Source organism: Lynx canadensis, chromosome D2, assembly GCF_007474595.2.
Source record: "Lynx canadensis isolate LIC74 chromosome D2, mLynCan4.pri.v2, whole genome shotgun sequence".
NCBI classification, from domain to species: Eukaryota; Metazoa; Chordata; class Mammalia; order Carnivora; family Felidae; genus Lynx; species Lynx canadensis.
The window spans coordinates 22,918,771-22,940,459 of record NC_044313.2 but is presented as its reverse complement, the minus strand read 5'-3'; the positions used below and the strand labels follow the sequence as shown (position 1 = coordinate 22,940,459).

Below are 21,689 nucleotides of genomic sequence, written 5' to 3'. Positions count from 1 at the left end.
CTGAGCTGAAGTCGGACGCTTAACCGACTGAGCCACCCAGGCGTCCTGGTAGATGTGGTAACTGAACAAAAATCTTTTTGGGTCAGATGCGATCATGCAATACTCACGTGAACAAAGCTCTGAGAGAGCAGGTGAGTTGTAGGCAGTAATGTCTGTGATTCTGTGATTAATAAACACAACTGCATTGACTAACATTTATATACCTGGACACTTACTGCTGAGTAACATTTTTAATTGACATTTTAATTTTATAAGATATAGATGAAAAATACTATTGAACAGACTCTTTATTATGATTCAATCATCTCTGAGGTTTTCTTTGATAGGGGTCAGGGTTTATTTGAATTTTACATACTAACTTTACCAAAGAGAGGGTGCAACCTATTTAGGGATAGCCTAAAATGTGTGTGTGTGTGTGTGTGTGTGTGTGTGTGTGTGTGTGTGTATTCTCAATAACCTGAAGAGTGAGGGTCATCGCCTACACTTAGTCTTATTCCAGTGACTTGAATAGTGTCTGGAACAATTTAGACCCTGTGTACTGGGACCTCCCCTCATCAATACCAAAGGGAAAATGATATAACTTCCTTGACTGAGTTAGTGAGAAAAAAATCAGTTCTGAAATTAGCTTTAGGGGTTTCCAATGCCCTTTACAATGTCTAAACATGCTGGTACATGCACGTAATAAAACTCTTTTCTTGGGCGTTCCTTCACTGGTAAGTGTGGATATGTCAGCAGCCCTCTGCAGTTTTCCACGCTGTGCACGCTGACGGCCTCACTGACCCCCTGCTGTAAAAATGTCATTTGTATTTTCCTCAGGTTTTATGCTATGCTTCGAATAAATCACAGCTTATCCCTGTTTTCCAAAGTTCTAGGAATCCCTAACATCAGAGATAAGAGTATCTGAGGGTATAAGTCCGTGTTGTTTCCTTCCTTTAAAAGAAAAATGTAGGCTGTTTTGGTAATTCTTGTTCTTAATTAAAACACGTTGTTACAATCTCAAATACGGAAGTGCTCAAATGGAAATGTGGAAGTCCTCACCTGTGTACTGCAGCTGGCATGAGAGGAGAAGAGGAACTTTCACGTGGATCTGGCCCTACTGGTGAGGCATCCCTCTCCCTCTCTCTCCCTCCCTCCCTCCCTCTCTTTTTCACATTTTAAGATCAGGATATTCAAACATGCACAAATGAGATGGAAGGGTATAATGAATAGCCATGCCCTTCATTAACTCACTTTCAAAAAATTTCAATACGTATCTGTTTTTTAACATTTTATAACACATTTCGGGATACCTGGGTGGCTCAGTGGGTTAAACATCTGACTCTTGATTTCGGCTCAGGTCACAATCTCATGGTTTGTGAGATTGAGACCCGCTTCAGGCTCTGTGCTGACAGCGTGGAACCTGCTTGGGATTCTCTCTCTCTCTTTTGTATCTCTGCCCTTCCCTTGCTTGGACTGTCTCTATCTCTCTCTCTCTCAAGATAAATAAAGTTAAAAAAAAAATGTCACACATCATATATCCTTAAAGCATAAGGTTTCTTTTTTTTAAGTCAAACCAAAATACCATTGTCACACCTAAATAAGTAACTATATTTAGTTAACACAATAAAAGTAATACGAATATTTATATTTAGAAATAATCTAATACCACCTTGATAGTTAATTTTATGCCTCAATTTGACTGGGCCATGGGGTGCTCAGATATTTGGTCAAATATTATTGTGGGTGTTTCTGTGAGGGCTGTTTTTGATGAGATTAACATTTTAAATAGTAGATAGAGTAAAGCAGGTTGCTCTCCCAATGTGGGAAGGCCTTGTCCAATCAGGTAAAGGCCTGAATAGAACAAAAAGGTTGACCTTTTCCTGAGTAAGAGGGAATTCTTCCTGCCTGCCTTCAAACTGGAAATTCGCTTTTTTTTTTCTGCCTTCACATTCAGGCTGAAACACTGGCTTCTCCTGGGTTTTGAGCCTTCTGGCCTTTAGTAGCAGCTACACCATTGGCTTCCCTGTTCTCATGCCTTCAGACTTGGACTCAAACAAACCATCAGCTCTTGTCAGTGTCCAGCTTGCAAAGTCACCCTGCAGATCTTGGGGACTCAGACTTGCGATCCAATTCCTACACACACACACACACACGTACATATATGTACATGTATATACATGTGTATATATATAGATGCATATAAAAATGTATGTAATTTCCTATTTGTTCTGTTTCTCTGTCCCTGATGAATATATCACCTTATCACCAGTCCATATTCAATTTCTCCAAATGGCTGAAAGATGTTTTTATACATAATGTTTGCAGTAGAATCCAAATAAGTTCCATATACTATTTTTAAAGTCTATACACATCAACTACACTTGTGGAAAAGTCATGAAATATTTTCTTTTATGGTATTTCTTAGATGATATTGGATAAGCCCCACAACACAGAACATTAAACACAAACTTTTAGAATGTAATTCCAGATTTACAAAGATCAGGATGCATGCCTTAAATGTGTCAAGACTGGACACAGAAAGAAAAAGAAAGACACTTCCACGAACAGCTTTATACTTGTGATAAGTCACTGAGCTTCTTTGTTCGCTCTACGTTCCACATCGATAAAACAGGAAGTGCACCTATGAAATATTTACTTGGCCTTCTTCACAGAGATGCAATGAGAGTAAAGGGTAGTTTCACAGAAATAGTTCTGAAATGAAGTATCATAAAATGAAGAAACTTATTATAATCATCATCATCTTCTCCATCCAAGGAACCCATTTTGTTTCTTTATTTGCAAGTGGGGTCTCATTCTCAGACGAAATTTGTACTATTCACACAAATCTGTGCGACATTACTAAAAGGACGAAAAACAAATAAATCGTGCTGTAAAGCAAAAGCCCTGGTCTTCAAGCAGGAGTAATTCTGCACGTTTCACACAGGCTGAAAAACAGCAGAGATTGACCTCTCAAGGTCATCACTTCAGAAACTCACCCGGTACTGTTGAGATAACTCTGTCCTAAGCTGCAATCCTTTGACAGAGAAGACGGATTGAACCAAAATGCTGGCAGACACTGACCATTGCTGTGTCGCTCATAACCGTAGTCACTGTGGGGGGAAGGGCCAAAAGAAACCTGTCAGTAGGTGGCAAAATTACTGAAAATGGTTTCATGGTAGTCCACAGCCAACTTCTACTCTAGCCAAGTGGTCAACAAACAAGAGTTCACCAAATCAATACCTTTCCAAAAATGGAAGTGTTTTTCCCCTGTGGAATATCTGTCAATTACCCAGGCTAATGCCGGAAGAGATAACTTGAAAGCAACAGAGATGCTTGTGTAGAGATGAAGACTCAATGACCAATAGTTCCAATTAAACGGCTTTAAGCTGAGAGAGCAGATTATGTTCTCATTAGGAGAATACATAACACTGATGGTGGCTGGGCCCCAAGACAGCTACAAAGAGAAAACACACAGTGGTGGGAGCTCAACCCTCAGTGTCAACATCAGTGACACAAACACAGCCACATGTGGTACGATTCCCATTACTGGTGATGTCTTTGGGGTGCTTTTCCAAGACATCTGGATCTACCAAATAGAGCTGAGCCAGGTCTCTCTGTGCACAAGCCATATGCTTCAAAGTCACAGCAGAAAAGGAAATGTCCTTCAGGAATGTCATGAGCATTTCTCTGAGGAAAATTTTGTCCAGTCAGTTAGCATTGTCAGTGGAGACTGACGGCTTGAAAGCCTCTCTCTTGCTTGGCAAGAGTCAAAGATTTTTCTCCCAGCCTCCTCTGTTTCTTGGTTCCAGAGCCCTCTGTGTGGCCTGATATTCTTGGCTTCTGGAGGATGAACTTGGGCACAGAGATTGACAACAAATTGACCTCCACATGCACAGACAAATCACAGGCAGTCACCAGCAAGCATTAGTATGAATCGGCCCATCTGTGTGATGGAGGTGAGATGTTGGCACACAAGGGTCGGGAAGGGAGAAACAGGCTTAGCCATGGGGCCTGTCACCAGGCAGCTGGCACTTAGAATCCTGCACATATCAGCTGGATTTGGTGCTGTTTCAACACAGCATGGAGAGGAAGACTTCAGAATGCTGCCTGCAGGATACGCGGTGTTCATTTCAGGGAATTATTTTACAAGTGCTGGGGATGGCAGGCAAGGTCATCTGGGGGAACGTCCAGGGGAGAGCCAAGCCGAGAGGGAACATTTAGTGACAACCACCTTTTATTATGCTATAGTCAAGTGGACTCATTGAGGCTTTGGCTACTGGTAGAAACTCAACAAAGTCATGGTGAGTCTTCCAAAATATTTTTAGAAATCATGCAGTAACAAAACCCCCTTTTTTTTGACCAGAAAACCTTGCAATGGCCTCGTTTATGATTCATTGACCACTTCTCAGAATACATTTCAGTTAGAGGTAGATTCCAGTCACAAATGAATATAAGAATTGGGCCAACACTGTAGGGGAGGCAGAGATACGGGAAGGGCAAAGCCTAATTGCCTTCCTCACCCTGTGTTCCTTTTACTCTAGATTAGCTTAAAATGGAAGAAGAAAAACAACACATGACAATAACAAAAGACTCATTTACTGTGGAACCCTGTGGAAAAGACTGCCCCAAAACCCACACCTCCAGGAGACATCAGGGAATCAAGACATCTCATCTCATTTTTTCTCTTTGGTTTTCTACTAGAATACATTTGCTCTTTACAAAGGAATGACTATTTGGTAAGGCCAAAGCTAAATGACTAAGATAAAATGTCATCCTTTACAAATCCTCTTTGAATAGAGGGGATAAAGGAGAAACAGTTGGAAAGAAGGATGGGATAAATGACTTTAAAATTCCATGGAAGTTTTCCTTATGAATGCATTTCAGGGTGTCAGTCCTGAAAGGTAGGGCAGGAAAAATATATTTTTTATCATTGTAATAATGTTGCACTGGCTACAATGGAAGTTACAGCTGGGGAGGCCCCGGCAGAATTCCTTGTGAGCTCCAATGTAACTGAAGTTCTCTTGTCCTCTGGCTGAGCCCAAGAGATCTAGCACTGGCTCTTGGCTTGCCTTGTCTACCAAAAGAGGGAAACAGCCCTGGGTTATTGGTCTGAGACCTGGTGGCCAATTTTGGCAGGCCTGCACAGAACTATTCACTCAGAGGATGTTTCCAGAGGTCTACCATGAGAGAAGACTTCCATTTTCTAAAGCTATATAATGTGTATGTGCACAGTATCTCAGCCCAGCACTGATATTTTGACGGTCAGATAAGTGATCTATGATTGCTACATAGGTAGATATCCAATGTTAAAGGAATAACTTTGGTTCCGTATGCACGTCAAGTTTTAATCACTTAACATTGACATATATATTTAACAATTGTTTCCTCTAAACCAAAACATATAAATAAATTTAAGGAAAAAGGAAAAAAAAGAAGAAAGGAAAAAGGAACAGAAAATGAGATGGATATGATGAAGGGAGTTACCACCTACTCATCCTTAATAATTTCCAACCTCATTTGAATGCCAACACTGACCTGGAACAAAGTAAGGGCATTGCTGACAACACAGGCTAGCTTTCTGCTTATCAAATGCTTCAGGAAGAATGCTATCGTGCTCAAATATCTCAGTACTTTTCTGGTTTATACTAGCTTAATCCTGGTAAAGGGAGAGGTCTCCCATACCACCACGTCCACAGAGCCATAGACTGCCAATGCCACTGAATCCTTGCCTTGAAATCAGAAAAGTCTTCCACAGCTTGCATACACAATCATCAGCTAACTAACCACTGACTGAAAACTCCCAGTGACAGCAAACTTACTTTGCTTTATAAGCTCATTGTTCCACTAGTAGGAACCTAGATTCTAGGAAGTTTTTACCTTGAGCACAAATATGTCTGCTCTCTGAAAAGTCAACTTACTGTTTTAAGTGCTGTGGTCTGAAGCAACTCAAGGGGGGATCTGGTCTCCCTTTTTGTCCTGAGATCTAGCAAACATGTGGGGATAGCTACAAGACATCTTCTGAATCCTCTTTCAGTCCAAAGAAATTCCTAGTTTTTTTCATATACACATGCACATAACCAATAAATGTTGTCCTCCAAAGGTAATTTCATAAGAATACGAGGCTTGTCGCTTAGCTCTGTATATGTCACTATTATTTCAAACCTCAGCTTTCATTAAGACTCACACAGATTTGATACACTGAGTATCAGCACAAGCTTACCAGTCAAAATCGGCCTCCGTGCAGACACAAGGTTCAGATTCCATAGCTCCTGCATATTTTCCTTGCATACACTTCCTCTCTGATTTTCGCTTCTTATATACCCTTTTTGCTCCCATGATGCATGCTTCCCCCTGTAAGGAGACAAGGATCTCACTCAGTTGGGCACATCACTTGGACCTTCCCTACTGCAATTCAGGACATTCAGAGAGATGTTCTCAAACCTTAGTGTAATGTGGACATAGGTCACCTACTTTGTACTAATGGCATTTTCTTTTTGATGTCGAGAACTCTGGTGTAGAATGCAACTATAAATGCAATCCTAAGAAGCAGTGAGGGTGTGTCAAAAGCCATCCTTCACTCCTGATGTATTCAGCAAACCTTTACCTGGCGAGGTTTGAGGTCCAGTGCTATGAGGGACACACAGATAGCCAAGACTCGGCTTATAACAAATGTATTGCCAAGAAATCTCTGGTAATTAAGTTTAATTCTTCTGTAATAAAAGATTTATGCATTTGGTCATTTATGAGCATATGAAAGAAGGGTATTCCTAAGAAGTATAAAGATCCATTTGTCCCAATTTATTATGCCTCTGCCCACACAGCTTTATGGCACTGATTTTATGTCCAACTACCAGACAAGTGAGAGAAGTAAACTCAGTATTTCTCCACAAAATAAATAAAAGCTTTGAATAGCATAGTGATTGCACATCTCAAAAGGGAAAGTAACAGCAATGTACGTAATACTTTTATTATTGAGTCTGCGAAGAGTATATGATGCTAACTGATGCAGCCCTTACTGTCAAACGCAGCTTTCTTTGTGTCTCAAGGACAGAAAAAAGTTTTGTCCAGGCTAGTATACACTGTGTTTCTTGAGCAAATTCACTTTAACTGGCTCCACGACACATCTATATGTAAATATATTACTTTGACCCTTGAACAACACAGGAGTGAGAGGTGTTAACCATCTCGCACAGTAAAAAATCCATATGTGACTTTTGACTCCCCCAAAACTTAATTATCAATAGCTTACTGTTGACTGAAAGCCTTACTGATTACATAAGTAGTTGAATAACACATCTTTTGTATGTTATGTGTATTGTATATGGTGTTCTTACAATAAAGTAAGCCAGAGAAAAGAAAACGTTATGAAGAAAATCGTAAGTAAGAGAAAAATACACTTAAAGCATTGTACTGTATTTATTGAAAAAAAGTCTGCTTGTCAGTGGACCTGCACATTTCAAACCCCTGTTGTTCAAGGGTCAAGTGTACTTAGTCTCGGTTTGGGGAGACGATGGGTTCCTCCCTGAGTATGGTGGTGGCTGTGCAGTGAGAACCTCTGCCATGTCCTCAGAGAGACCTGTAGAATGACTTCCACCTTGGGAAATCAACAGAAAAATGCTTTTGGCCAAGCATTCTGATACGAGCTGATCAGGGGAGGGGCCAGAATGAAGGAAAGTTTCCTATTAATAATTCTGCCCCCTTGTACCGAGAGTACCTTTGGAGGAGGCAAGAGGCACTACCCAATCCCAGGGAATCACAGGGCAACAGGAGAGGATTTTACTGGCACTGCTCACCGTGCATAATTTTATTATTTTACATCTCTGCATTGCTAGATAAAACTGAAGATCCTTTTGTCACCCCTGCCCCTACCCTGTAACCATATGACATGCTCAGATAAATTATGTTTGGATCTGCATGCTGAGTTGGTATTTCATTTTGAGTTGTAAGTCTAAGCCAAGCACATTTGAATTTTATCTCATTATCTCCTAGGACAATAAAGAAAAAAAAAGAAATTACTTCACCACAAGCTATAAATGTTGAGTTTGCTCACCGCTGTGGAACACAAAACATGCAAGAAAGTGGTAGATGGGCACTGTAACCTAGAGAACCCCCTATTCCTACATTTTAATGGCCAGCTTTCCCCCAACATGACCCATGCCTCCCACCCAGGACTTAACCTCAGCTGTCCTCGTCCTACCTGGCTGTGCAGCTGCCAGGGTCGGTAGTCCTCCTCGGCACACCGTCTATCAAAAATGGACTTGTAGTCCACCTTGACCAGCTGCCATTCGGAGCGGTGGCTGAAGTGTCCAAACACTCTACAGAATTCAAAATGATAAAAATAATCACAAGAGTAACGGGGCCCATAGCTAGCGTTTGCCGGGTGTTTGCTATGAACTTAGCATGATGCTAAACACGTTACATTGATCATATCAGTCAATCCTCAAAGCACATGTATGAGGAGGGTTACTATTATTGGCTCCCTATCACATCTGAGTAATTTCAGGCTCAGAGAGTATTGTTAATATGCAAAGAAACAACTAAGACCTGGCTGATTCAGAACACAGGGTGTCTGACTTAAAAACCCACTTCCGCATATCGTACCACAAGAATGGTTGGTTGACAGAAAAGAAAATAAGAAAAACATTACAAATGCTGCATTCTATGTGGTCCAAGATTACACTTGTAGGTTCTCTTGCTAATATACCTGGTTCCCATGGTTTCCATGCTATTTTACCTTCCCACCAGTCCCTAGGGAATGTGGTCAATGGGGCCAACTAGTTAGAACTGCTTCCTACACTGTGCACTCCACTCTCCTTATTCAGAGAAATTCAGAGAAATTCGGGTATATAATGAGGCATTTGAATCACCAACCATAGATATCCACGGATAAAAGCCACAAAGTAGCCTTTTCAGTCAGCATTTTTTCATCCGAGTTTTGCAAATATGAAAACTGAATAAAGATAAATTATGGAACAAATTGCTAATTGAGCTATGTATACCAGGGGCAAAGGGTAGCTATTAGGCATATTAAATTTATGTTGATCTTTTCTATCATTAAAAAAGGGGAAGAAAAAATTAGAAAATGTACCAACTATTCACTAGGATTTTTTATCACAAGGTCGACTACTTTAAAACCTTCTCTCTGTTTTCCATGTCTAATTTTCCAGGGGAAGAAAAAAAACTCACCGTTTCATATTTCAAATTCAAAGCTCATGTTTTGAAACCCTTAAGCAGGCAACTCATTAATCAAGTCTTTCACAAATTAATGATCGTCACTTTCCAGACAAGAATGAGTGCAAATGCAATTTCACAAGAACAGATTGTTCTCACAGTTTTCCTAATACACCTCACAACTGGGTTAGGTAAAGAGCCAGGGAAAAATAAAATCCTTTGTGGGGTTTTGATCAAGCTCTGCGTTCTGCCTTAAAGTGAAATCATTCTTATATACCTGTGATTTTCTACATATTGAGTTTATTATTAAAGTTTTAAATTTATAGTTTTATTTTCTGTTGAAATAATAATTTCTAATTTCCCTAAACCCATTCAGCATAGGAAAAAAATAGACTGTGCCCTTGTGCTGCCAGTCCTCAGTATGGGTCTCCTAATTAGTAAAGAGCCAAGAAATTGGCCACGCCCACATTTTTCTTTCCCCTTTGCGGAGGAATCATGAAGTCAGGTGTACTGACCTTGCTAGCAATTTCAAATATAAGAGTAGCAAAGTGAATAAGCTTTGCTAAAACTTACGTCATGATTAGAGTCTCTTCCCCAGGCTCGCCCAAAACCCCATCCACAAAGAGTGGAATAGATGTGAAACTGTATTTGCTCCAAGATCTCCCTTCATCAAAACTCAACCTAATGAAAGAAAAAAATAACAGGCATCAGATCTCAAAAGAAAAAGAAATCCTTTCAGAGGAAAAATACTATCAACCAGGGAAGAATACATTTTAAAAGTACTGGGGACACTGTCAAAGTGAGCCTTTTATGTGAATACGTACTCTTAATTACATCAGAAGGTAGAAATACAGTTAGCCAAGCGATTCAGGACCCAGATGTATTATAACAGCCATAAGGGGAGAGCTGCATGAAATGGGAATGATAATAAGTCTTTGATAGAATTTTTTTTTAATTTGGATATTTTATTAGATCTTAGATCTCAATGTGACTCTCTCCAAAACCTCAGTGCAATCTAGCAGCAAGTCTTACTGGTGATTCTGAAGAGCAATGGCCTTGTAAGACCTACTTAGATGGACTTGAACCAGCTGCCTCCAAGAGATCAAACCCTTGGTGGCTTCCCTCTTAACACTGTTTTGCATCCTGGCTGACTCCTTGAGTGAATGGGTACAGGACTGGCTCTTGCGAGTAAGAGAAGTCTGCAACTCTGAAGGTCACCCAGGATGTTTCCTTTGTTCTGTGTTTCCCTGCGGATGCCTTCCCCCACGCTAAGCCTCCATTTCTCTTATTTCCACAGTTTTCTCTTCAGTCTCCTAAGTAACTCACACCAGGCGGAAAATCAGGCTTTTGGTTTTGAACAAGCTTGTGCTGTGGAGAGAGCCCTTTTCAAAAACAGAGATGAAGGAGTCTACTAGAAACCATTTTGGAAGTTAGGCCTTAAATGTCCATCTGGGCAAGACCTACCGGTAGAGGTGCAGACTGGTAACCTCCTTCCCCCAATCGAATCAGGGGGAAATGAGATAGGGACAGATTTGCCCTGAACTGCTGATCTCTGTGCAGAACACACATAACGGACACACGTTAAGCCTCTCTTGACTTCTACCTATTTTACCTGACACACCACTGTACCCACAAGTGTGCCTAAAGATTAAGGTACTGGGGAGGGCAATGTCATATTTGAAAACCATAATGCAGCTCTTCTCTCAGGGGTAGAATCTCGGTCTTTCTCAATATCCTTCCCTCCAGCCCTACCCCCACCTCCTTCCCTCCTTCTCTCTGTCTCCTTTCCTCCTCTTGTGAAACTGCTGGCGATGCCTTATTTTGATAGAGCAAAGGCATAAATGCTGTTCTAGTAGACTTTGACATTTTATTGTAAACACCGTCACCAACTGATAGCCTGACTCCTCAACTGGTCTTAGCAGTATGGAACCATCGGGTGCATGACTCATGATCAGTGCCGTTACCAGAGATGTCGAATCGGGAGAGACGTGTGCTTCATAGCAACCAGGACTCCACCTTGATCCAGATACAAAACGCTGTGCTCTTCTTCAAAGATCTGCAAGAGGAAAACATCCACATGGACACACACCCAGAGTTCAGAGAATTAGCCTTCATATGAGGAGGAAAAGTCCTTCCCATGATACACCAAGGTGTCCCCACCTCTTTGGAAAGACACTTATAAATAATGCTTCCCAAGGTGGGCTGCGTATACCAATGGCACTGCACAAAATGATTTTAGGTGTGCCACAAATGAATCTGAAGAATCAATAGTTATGTATTCATGCTTCTATTCCCATATTTTTATGGCAAGTTCTGTTGATTCCCACTTAGGACCCACTTCTCAGAATGCAGGGTAACCATCATATTGTGTAACATCTTTGGATGGAAGAAGCCTTAGAGATACTTTACCCCAGCATTCTCGTTTCTACAGATGAGAAAACTAAGGTTTAGAGAGATGTGGTGACTTACCCAAGACCATGTGTGTAGTAATTCACGGGTCCGAGACCTGCGGAGTTATAGGGCCCTTTCCAGATGTAATTATTTCAAGTTTTCCAAGTATTTCAGAGGAAAGCTGTTCTGGTTCAATTCATAGATTCTCTAGCAAGCCATATAGGAGTTCTGATCCAAATGGAATCATCTTTGGGTACATGTGTCATTTAGGTTTTTCTCCAAAAGTGGAGAAACCAATTTGAAGTCAAATGGAGATGGGCTACAAACAAGTCTCGTGTCCTCACTATATGAGATATGCGCTGTTTTTTCATAATTGCTTTGTTGGTGTCACCTTGTCTGCAGTTACACTACAGACATGATTGTTTTTCCCTTTGTTAATTTCTTATATCTAAGATTTACCCCAGGATTACAGATGTAAAAAGTCCTTTTCTTTGTTTGGGGTGTTGGAAGAAACAAAATGGGATCCTGGCTTTCAAGCTATTCTCCAGAGGAAGCTTAACAGTCCATGTTCCTACATACCTCCAAGATCACTAGCCCTGGGGATTCTTTTTATTTTTTAAAATTTTGTTAATGTTTATTTATTTCTGACAGAGACAGAGCATGAGTGGGGGAGGGGCAGAGACAGGGGGAGACACAGAATCTGAAGCAGGCTCCAGCAATAGCCCTGGGGATTCTTAAGCAAACATCTTCCTGCCTTGCTCTCCTCAAACCATGTGAATCATACAGAGGGTCCATAAGGGGTCAGAAGCTAGGAAATGGTAACTTGGACTGTAACATGGGCATCTCTATCTAAAACATAAAGCAGGGAGTTCTCACTTCTGTGTGATTACCTGTGCATTAGATTTCAATTTACGGGTCTAGTTACTGTATGATAATTAAACGTCAGTAGGTTATTAAAACATATTTATTGAAGTGTAACAACCGTGCATTAGGCACATATCTTGTTATGATTGCTAAATCTCATTAAATGTCTGTTTTATAAGCTATGGGTATCTAATTTTCATTTAGAAGAAAGAGAGGAAGCATTTAAGCTAAACATGTTGGTTTACAGTGATTCCATTTCTACTTTTCCTAACATATGCACCCTGATGGTTATGACTCTGTCTTCTGCACATAACATATAGACATTTCAGAACACCACCTGGGTAATGGCTATTTCAGAATCATTGCTTTCCTCTATATTCTGACTCTGAGGCAAGGGGAATTTATGGGGGCAGCTCAGTGCTGGGTATACAATCTACCCTCCAGCTTCCATGTTCCCAATATGATAAACTCTTTAGGATCCTGGTTTCCTTTTATGGAAAAAAATTCTGTCAGATCCGATTTGGTTTCATTGTCACTTATAAGCTTTCTTACATAGAGACTCTGAAAAAGGGTCATTTTTACTGAATGACAAAACAAACAAACAAATTGTACAAATATTTGCTAAACTTTAAGACTCTCATAAAACAAAACAGGAAAATAACACATTGACAAGCTTTAGGATTTATGTACAGCTGAATGAGTTCTCAGAATTTAACCCAGTTGAACAATTTTTATGTCATTTAAACTGCAGCAACTTGACCCAGGATACTTTCTCACCTGCCTCCAGGTGTTCCCTGCATCTGAAGAGACAAACATGCTGATGTCGCTGTCTGACAATTCGGAACCTATGTTACCTAGAAAGAGCACATCATCAGTAGTGAAAGGAGCTTTTCACAAAAGCTAACAATAGGCTGTAATGGCCGTTTCCACTGCTCGAGATAGACTTACACTGTAAACACTATATCTGAGCAGGGTTTTTCTGCAGAGTTGCTTCTGGGTCAATGGCTTTAGGTTGACTTTCAAAATATCTTTTTGCTTACTCATTAAGTTTCCAGCACAGATATCTAGCTTCTGAAAATAAATGCAATCTTCCACAGCAAGCCAACCAGGCAAGCTTCTTACCGGAAGCCACTATGATGCTGGGGGCTGTGTCTCTGCTGGCGATGATCCCTGAGGTGTAGGGGTTCTCAGAGACCTTCAGGTGAAGGTGCAGTGAGCAGTAGGGCTGAGAAGAGGAGAAATGAGTGTCATGAAAGCATATGATCAAAAAGGTCATCTAAAGTCCAGTTTCAGGGCATCCATCCATCCCATTCATCCATTCATCCATGCACGCACCTTTCATTCCACAGATACCTGGGGTCCACTAAGTATAAGACAGCTGCCAAATTGGTGAAGGTGGGGGCCCCTTTGATTTAGGCCTATTCTACTGCCTTGATTGCCATTTGGTCATTCAAGAAATATTTCAGTACTCTATCTGAAAAACACGAGATGTAGCTTATGAAAGACTTACACTGACTAAATTTTGGTCTTTGCCATTATGAGATATATAGCTTAAGATCTTTCTATTGATTACCATAAAGAGAGACTATTTTAACAGTCATAAGATCAATACAGACGGAATATGAAGTTTGAGAGGCTGACACAACTATGTTCAACGCTGGATCAGAAAAAGGCTTTGGGGAGAAAATGGTGCCTGAGGCAATGATGTGTAGCATATGAACAGCAGGTGAGATGTTCAGGAGGATGAAGATAGTTCAGGCCTAAGTGATATCAATAACAAAGAAAAGAAGCAGAATGAGTTTAGCTATAATACAGTAGGCAGCCAGGTTACAGTGAGGAGGAAGGATGGATATGAAGTCTGAAAAGAAGGTTTGGTCAGACTGGGAGGGTTCTGAAGAAGTCAGATGGCACCTCCCGGCCACCCTCCATGGGAGAACTTGGTCTCTGTTGTACAGAAGAAGCTGTGTGTGAAACTGTCCTAACATCTATCAGATGACTGACATAGTATCCATGTCAGAGAATTATCAGGATCAGTATTATTCAATATAAAAGTCATACCTGTAGACAAAATGTACTGGTAATAACAAGTTAAATGAAAATTTAAGGGACTTGATGTCTGTGTGTAACAATCTCGATCAAATTCTCTGATGAAGCTATCAACAGTTTTCAAATACAGGATAATAAATCTTACACGAATTTCATTCAAAATAGTTCTGGTACTGAGTTGTCAAAAACTACAAGTTTGTGTCTGAACCCACATCTCTTTTCATCTCTCAAAAAGATTATTTTCTAATCTTATCGACTTGAGTTTTTGGAATCACCAATGTATCTCTGTTATTACTTTCATTCTGCTCCGTAAGTCTCAGCCAGCAGATATTCAGAAAGCTACAGAGATACAGTGATTAAATTTATATAGGATAGAGTAAATGACAAACAACAAATGAATCTCAGGAAGAAAAGCAGCCCAAATACTGGTGAAATAAAACCGTGGGTCACAACAGGGCCTTCCTCACGGCCAACACAGAAGGTAAACTCTCAAGGGAGAAAGATAATAATAAAGACCAGTTTTGCATGGAGATTTCATAGAAAGTTTTCACAAAAGGCATTTTTACTTTATAATGTTCCGTAAGACGAAGGAGAGCTTCCCTTATAAAAAGAATCAGTGGCACGAGGTGGGGGGGGGGGGCGCGCCTGGGTGTCTCAGTCAGTTAAGTGTCCGACTTTGGCTCATCCTATAGTTTGTGAGTTTGAGCCTCACATGGGGCTCTATGCTGACAGCTCAGAGCCTGGAGCCTGCTTCGGAATCTGTGTCTCCTTCTCTCTCTGCCCCTCTCCTGCTTGTGCTCTTTCTCTCTCTCTCTCTCTCAAAAATAAATAAATATGAAAAAAAAATTAAAAATACAAATAAAAAGAATCAGTGGGAACTAAATGCTTGGCTTCCTTTTGCCCAAGAAGAAGACGAGGACGGGTACTGCTACATGTTCCAGAAGTTCCAGGACAGTGTTGCGTTGCACTCAGATAGATGCTAAGACAGGATAAAGAAGAGATATCAAACCATTTTTCCATGAAAGTTTTCCTGACAACTACAGCCTATCAGGTTCCCCTCCTTCTCTGATTTACAGCTGTTTAACTTGACCACTTGCAATCTTGTCTTATCTGTCTGAGGTACCTACAGTTTTATCTCCCTAAGAGATAAACTCAACAAATAAAAAGAAACCACCTCCCTAAGAGAGAAACTCTACAAACAAAGAGAAAACTTTAAGTGCTACTTTGAGTCTTCTGTGGAACCCAGCACAGAATCTAAAAAAGGCAGTCAATAAATGCTCAAAACATGAAGCAATGCTTTATGTTAGGACTTGAAAGACCTTTTGAAAACAGGTCTAGGAACAATTCCTAGGAATTGACCTAGGAACAATGCCAGAAGTATCTTGGGTTTATTTATAAACCACATAATCAGATTAATGTGACTATTGCCATAGCATTCCAAGACATGCCTAACTCTTAGGGGATTAGCCTTGTCCCATGGGCTTTATGGAGGGACTTTTGTGTCCCCCACAGAGGGAACATCCCTGGCTAAGGGAGCACCTGGTTTGTAATCTTGAACCAGATGCTTGCCACCTACTTCACCACCCAACAGTCTAGAAGATTGTGATGTTCCCTCTCCACCCAGCCTGATCAAGGATTATTTGATATCTGGTCCTGGCTGTTCCAAAGAATAGAGGGTATTCTGGCTTGGTCACCTCAGCACTGCTCTGTTGCTATGGCTTTCAGAGCCCCGAGATAAATTAATTTGAGAAGAAAAGACACCAGTTCAGGCGGTAGCGGCAACATCAGACGTGCTCTTTCTGGTGCACTTTTTCCTCCACTCTCACATTTGCAGTACTGGATTGCCCCCAGCTGGTGTGAGGAGAATATTCTGTGGCTTTTCTTTTTTCCTTCTTCCATTTGTGTAAGGAAGTTATAGAGCCTACATCAATGCTCAAAGAAAAACAATGTTAAGTGGTTTATCTTTACTTTTTTAAGTTAAACTTTTCTACCTGACCAGCTTTGAACATCTGTCAAAGTCAAATCACCAAAACTTAATAGAGAGGTTTATTATAATGCCACTGCCAATTCCTGCAGGACACAGGACAGGGCTCGCTAACTGTTATGCACATTTTGCCCAGGCAGGGGCACTTTGTCTACCTCTCCCTTCCTTCCTTCTTTCCAGCCTTCTTCCCTTCTTTTCTCCCATTACCTACCATGTCAGAAATACTGGAGTATCTTTGCAGAGTTATCTCCAATTCGGAAGAGTCAAAGTACAGTTTGTCACAAAGGCATCTATTTTCCTTATCTTTCCACATTAAGAAAACACAGAACTGTACCTTGAAACCACCAAGGCCTAGCAGCTGACTTACAGACAATGAAGGGTGCAGCATACATGTTTGGAAACCATCCTTTGTGTATTTACTCACACACAGTCACAGGGCATGGCATATCATCAACTGGTCAATACTAGGAGCAACTAGATCTCTCGTCTTTAATCTCTTCAGGAACAGGTTCAGATTTTGAGCATCTGAGGCAAGTTAAGGACTCTATCCCAAGGAAAATTACACAAAGGCATATGCACACAGAGTTTAATGTTCAATTTTAGGGAATTCACAGATTCCCGAAGCCCATTGTGGACCTCTAGCTCCAAGTTACCTTTCTCTTGTCTTATTCTTATATTTCTTATTTTAACCAACAAAATCCGTTGGCCATTGTAAGTGTTCAATAAATGTCTGTTGGATTTAACCGATCCATTAACCAGCTACTATCTTCTGAGCATTGTGGTTGACCAATGGAAAATTACTAAATGACAGGAGATATGCCCCCCACCATGAATTAAATCAACTAAAAAACTGTGAGATTATTTAAGAGTCAACCAGCATCTCATTCTACCTCTTCTATTCCCCATCCTCTGCACTGACAGCCTTTGGGTCTCATCTTCATGGTACCCTTATCCCTAGGGCCCCTAATCTGAGTATTGTACTGAAAAGCCAAATCAGACCTTTTATCAATAAGGCAGCAGCTAAGGTCTTAAACAGTATCCTCCAAATCCATGCCTGAACTCACACATTTGTGCTATGTATGACCCTGAACTGGAGCTAGAAATCCATTAGATTCTTAGTAAAGAGTCAACAGCCTGGGAGAGAGAGGGCTCTGCACCAACAGGCTGACTCTGGGGGCATTGAGCTGCACTTCAATCCAGCACAGTGTGGGGAGTCACAGCCAGTGCAAAGGAGCAGAAAGCAGAGTCAAGAATCTCCTGGGGGTAGCTGGCTTCTTAGCTCCACTAGAGAACTGTCAACTGAATCCATAAAGAAGTCACAGCCTCTCTCTACAGAACACTCTGCTTTCCCTAGGGACCCAGGATTTGTCACAGGCTCAGCTCACATCTCGCCTCTTGGGAACCCAATTCTGAGGCTTTGGTGGCAGGTGGACCATGACCTGTAATACCCCATCTAAGTGTACAATGCACTCTTCAGAGAAAAGAAATCCTAGCTGAGCCCTCCAGGCAATCAGTCTAAAAGTCCCAAAAATACAGCCCCAAATTACTCTGGATGTCTTATTTCTATAGAATACATTTTACCAGGAACATTCCGTTTGGGGCTGTAATTCTGAACCTGTTCCACTCCACATTTGTAACAGCCCTGCTGGAAAATCTCCTTTCTAATCACTAGGCTGTGCTTTTGGTGACACTGTCACTTTCCAAGTACTCACAATCTAAAATCACTTTTTATCTCCTCTCTGCCACCAGCTCCCAAGCATAAAGAAGGTTCTTAACAGTCTGGGTCTCCTGTAGCTCAAAGATTTTCTTTTCTATTTTGTGCCTTTGGCAGATTTTTATAAGTGATTTTGGTCCCTGCTCCCCACTCCCTTTGCCATTGCCTTTCCTCAGCGTGTTTTCTAAAACTCAGATTGAAACTACATCAGAGAGTTAATGAGGGAGGCAGGCCAAAGACTCCTGGGTGCCATACATTTAGAGCCCATTAATTCATCTCTCCTGGATCTTAATGAGCCTACTGATTTTCTTAACTGTGGGGTCAACCTAGGCCTCTTAGTTTCAGGGATGGATATTATGAATCGCTCTGTGTGGCTGTCAGTGGCAAGGGAAAGTTTCCACTCAAGTTGAAATGTGAAACTCAACCAACACCTGTCAGTGGAACATCGACTTCAGACAAACAACACCCATAACAACACATGCTGAACACCTACCACGTGGCAGGTAAGATTCTTGAGCTTATTCTTTGGAGTGGCCAAAAGACAGCTCAGTTCCTATACTCGAGCTCATATTTGAGCAGGGGAAGGTAGGCAAGACAGTCAACAAACATATGTGCTAATTTCAGAGAACGAGAAGGATCATGGATAAAAAAGAGTTGAGTCAACTCTTAGAGAAAACTTAAGAAGCCTCTTAGATTAAGGTAATCCGGCAAGGACCTGAATGCCAAGAAAAAGCCAGACGAGGGAAAAGGCATTTTAAGAGAAATAATGGTGAATGCAGAGCCTAAGACATAAATGAGCAGGGTGAGTTAAAGGTATGCAAAAAAGTGCTGTCCTCCCCCACAATGGACTATATAGAGAAGGAGAGAGAGAGGCGGGAGAGCAAGCAGAAGAAGAAAACAGGGGCCAGACCATACGAGACTTGGCAGGCCATGGTAATGTACTTGAACTTTATTCTACCTGAATTAGAAAGTCATTAGAAACCTTAAGAACAAGATCCGAATTTTTAAAGCTCAAGTTGATCTCACTGACATAAAATTTGAGAAAAGAGAAATCTAATCTACAGTAAATGAAAGCAGATTTGTGATTGCCTAGGACCGGGGGCGTGAAAACTCACTGCAAAGGGACACAAAGGAAGTTTTGAGTGATGAAAATATTCTATCTTGACTGTGGTAGTGGTTACATAGGTCCATAACATTTGTCAACATTCGTCAAACTATACTCTGAAAGTGGGTATTTTCTTTTTTTTTTTAATTTTTTTAACGTTTATTTATTTTTGAGACAGAGAGACAGAGCATGAACAGGGGAGGGACAGAGAGAGAGGGAGACACAGAATCGGAAACAGGTTCCAGGCTCTGAGCTGTCAGCACAGAGCCTGACGTGGGGCTCGAACTCACGGACCGTGAGATCATGACCTGAGCCGAAGTCGGACGCTTAACCGACCGAGCCACCCAGGCGCCCCGAAAGTGGGTATTTTCTATGTATGTTTTACCTCAGTAAAGTTGGATTGAAAAAGAAAAGATCGTGCTGGTTGCTGTGTGGAGAAGAGACTGCCAGGTAGAGACGGGAGGACCAGTTAGGAGCCTCTCATTCCAGGGCAGGTGAGAAATGATGGCAGCTTAGATTGGAACAGTCCCAGTAGAGATGGGTAAACAAGTTGATACTGCGTTTATATTTTGGAGGCATGGCAATAAGACTTCCTAAAACCGGGCTGAAGTTGTAACAGGGGGCCCTTCACTAAGTGCTTTGTGTCAGAGGCATTTCCACCCACGCATTTATGATGCCACAGCGGTCACAGGCAAGCCTCGTCAGGTGATGTGGTGAATTCGCTCTCATGGGCATTTTATCTCCAAAATGCACAGTGGGATGGAGGGCCATGTTGAAGCACTGGTGCATCCCATGCTTCTTTGGCTAAATACCACAATGCCCCGACTTGGAATAGCTAAACTTGGAAGGTGGCTCTGGTTTTTTAAAAAGCTACTGGACAATGAATACCCTGTATACAGTGGGTATTCAATAAATAAGTGTTACATTTACTTACTGTCACTAGCTTTGTGCACTTACTACCCGCCCCCCCCCCGTAAGTTGCCAGTAATAAGGATGGTAGCTGAGTGGGAGGCTGAATTTTAACCCGCTTTCCTGATGCACAGTGACAACTGTGATATCCTTTGCAACTAATAAGGTCAAGCTATGGCTGCTGGCATCTTCTCGAGTACAAGGGTGACCCGCCTATAGCTGTATGAGATGAACCTGCAAAGTGACTGTTCAGACTTCCTGGGACAAAGCAAGCTGAGTGTGGATAACATCAAAGTGAGAATTGTATGAAGACTGCAAACACTGATATGTGCATGTGTGTGTGTGTGTGTGTGTGTGTGTGTGTGTGTATACAAAACTTTCTTACTAAAACTAAGAAGTCTCCCCTCTAGGTTTACATACTGATCTCTCCTTTTTATAAATTGTTTCACAGAAATTAGCACTAAATTATACTTTGTTTTGCAATTAATCTCATCCTCCCCTCCTTCTGCATTCACTCAGTATCTATCCATGTATCAAGCACAGGGCAGCCCCAAAACCACTATGAAGAGTGAGATGTGACCCTCTACTCTCTCATTTATTAATCGAGTGTCTTTCAAGTGGACTGCAAACTCCCTAAAGGCAAGACTCAGCTCTGATCCTTCTCTTGGACACCTTCATATAATCAAATATAGAAATAAATTCATGCGGATCTATCTACACAGTGTCAAATGTTAGGCAACTAAAATAAAGCTTTACTTCAAAGCAGGGTACAGTAAACTTTCTTTCTTTTTTCCTTAAGGGCCAGATAGTAAATACTATAGTCTTTATGTACCACATAGTCCCTGACACAACTATTCAATTCTGTCATTTAGAGCAAAATCAGCCAGAGTCAATTTATAAATAAACATGACTGTGTCCCAGTGAAACTTTATTCAGAAAAACAATTGGTGGGCCATATTTGCCCCACAGGCCATGGTTTACCAATCCCAGCTATACAGAATGAGACATAGATGAATGGAACACATTACAAAGGGTACAAGTGAGGGTTTAAATCAGTGGTTCTTACCCCTTGTTTGAGGCATAAACTCCTCTGAAAATATGATTAAACATCTCTGTTGGAAAATACACCTATACATTCTGCTGTCAGTTCATCAATTTTGCAGCTGAACTTATGCATCATTGGATATGTAACAAATCATTCATGCAAAAGTAAGGGTGTATCTTCCCACCATAGATGGAAAGGATCACATTCTCCCTTAAACTACAATTTGAGGTCTTCATCAGAACCTGGTCACAACTCAAAATCCTTGAAATGAGCAAGGAACTTACTCAAGTCCTCTTATCTCTTTGGCTTATCACACAAGGCAGCACAGCGCCCCTTTTCTACATACTCTGCCTTCACTCCCAGCCCTGTCCCCTTTTGTTCACCAGTTAAGCAACAAGCCCTGGAACGATCTTCATCTGCTTATTTAATATCCAGTTCCAGCCCTTCACTGTGCGGAACATTCCTCTCCAATGTGAACACT

General features: G+C 41.2%; 1 protein-coding gene across 4 annotated transcripts in view; it reads right to left on the bottom strand.

The window, feature by feature from the left end:
- Nucleotides 1-21,689, bottom strand: part of SORCS1 (sortilin related VPS10 domain containing receptor 1) — a 511,562-nt gene that overhangs the window by 86,151 nt on the left and 403,722 nt on the right. For all 4 annotated transcript variants that reach the window (XM_030335173.2, XM_030335178.1, XM_030335175.1 and 1 more), the window contains exons 11-17: nt 13,528-13,630; nt 13,183-13,259; nt 11,115-11,206; nt 9,724-9,831; nt 8,177-8,294; nt 6,200-6,330; nt 2,976-3,089 (exon numbers count right to left, since the gene is read on the bottom strand). In XM_030335173.2, the coding sequence (XP_030191033.1) occupies nt 2,976-3,089; nt 6,200-6,330; nt 8,177-8,294; nt 9,724-9,831; nt 11,115-11,206; nt 13,183-13,259; nt 13,528-13,630 (743 nt within the window). The remainder of the gene's footprint in view (nt 1-2,975; nt 3,090-6,199; nt 6,331-8,176; nt 8,295-9,723; nt 9,832-11,114; nt 11,207-13,182; nt 13,260-13,527; nt 13,631-21,689) is intronic.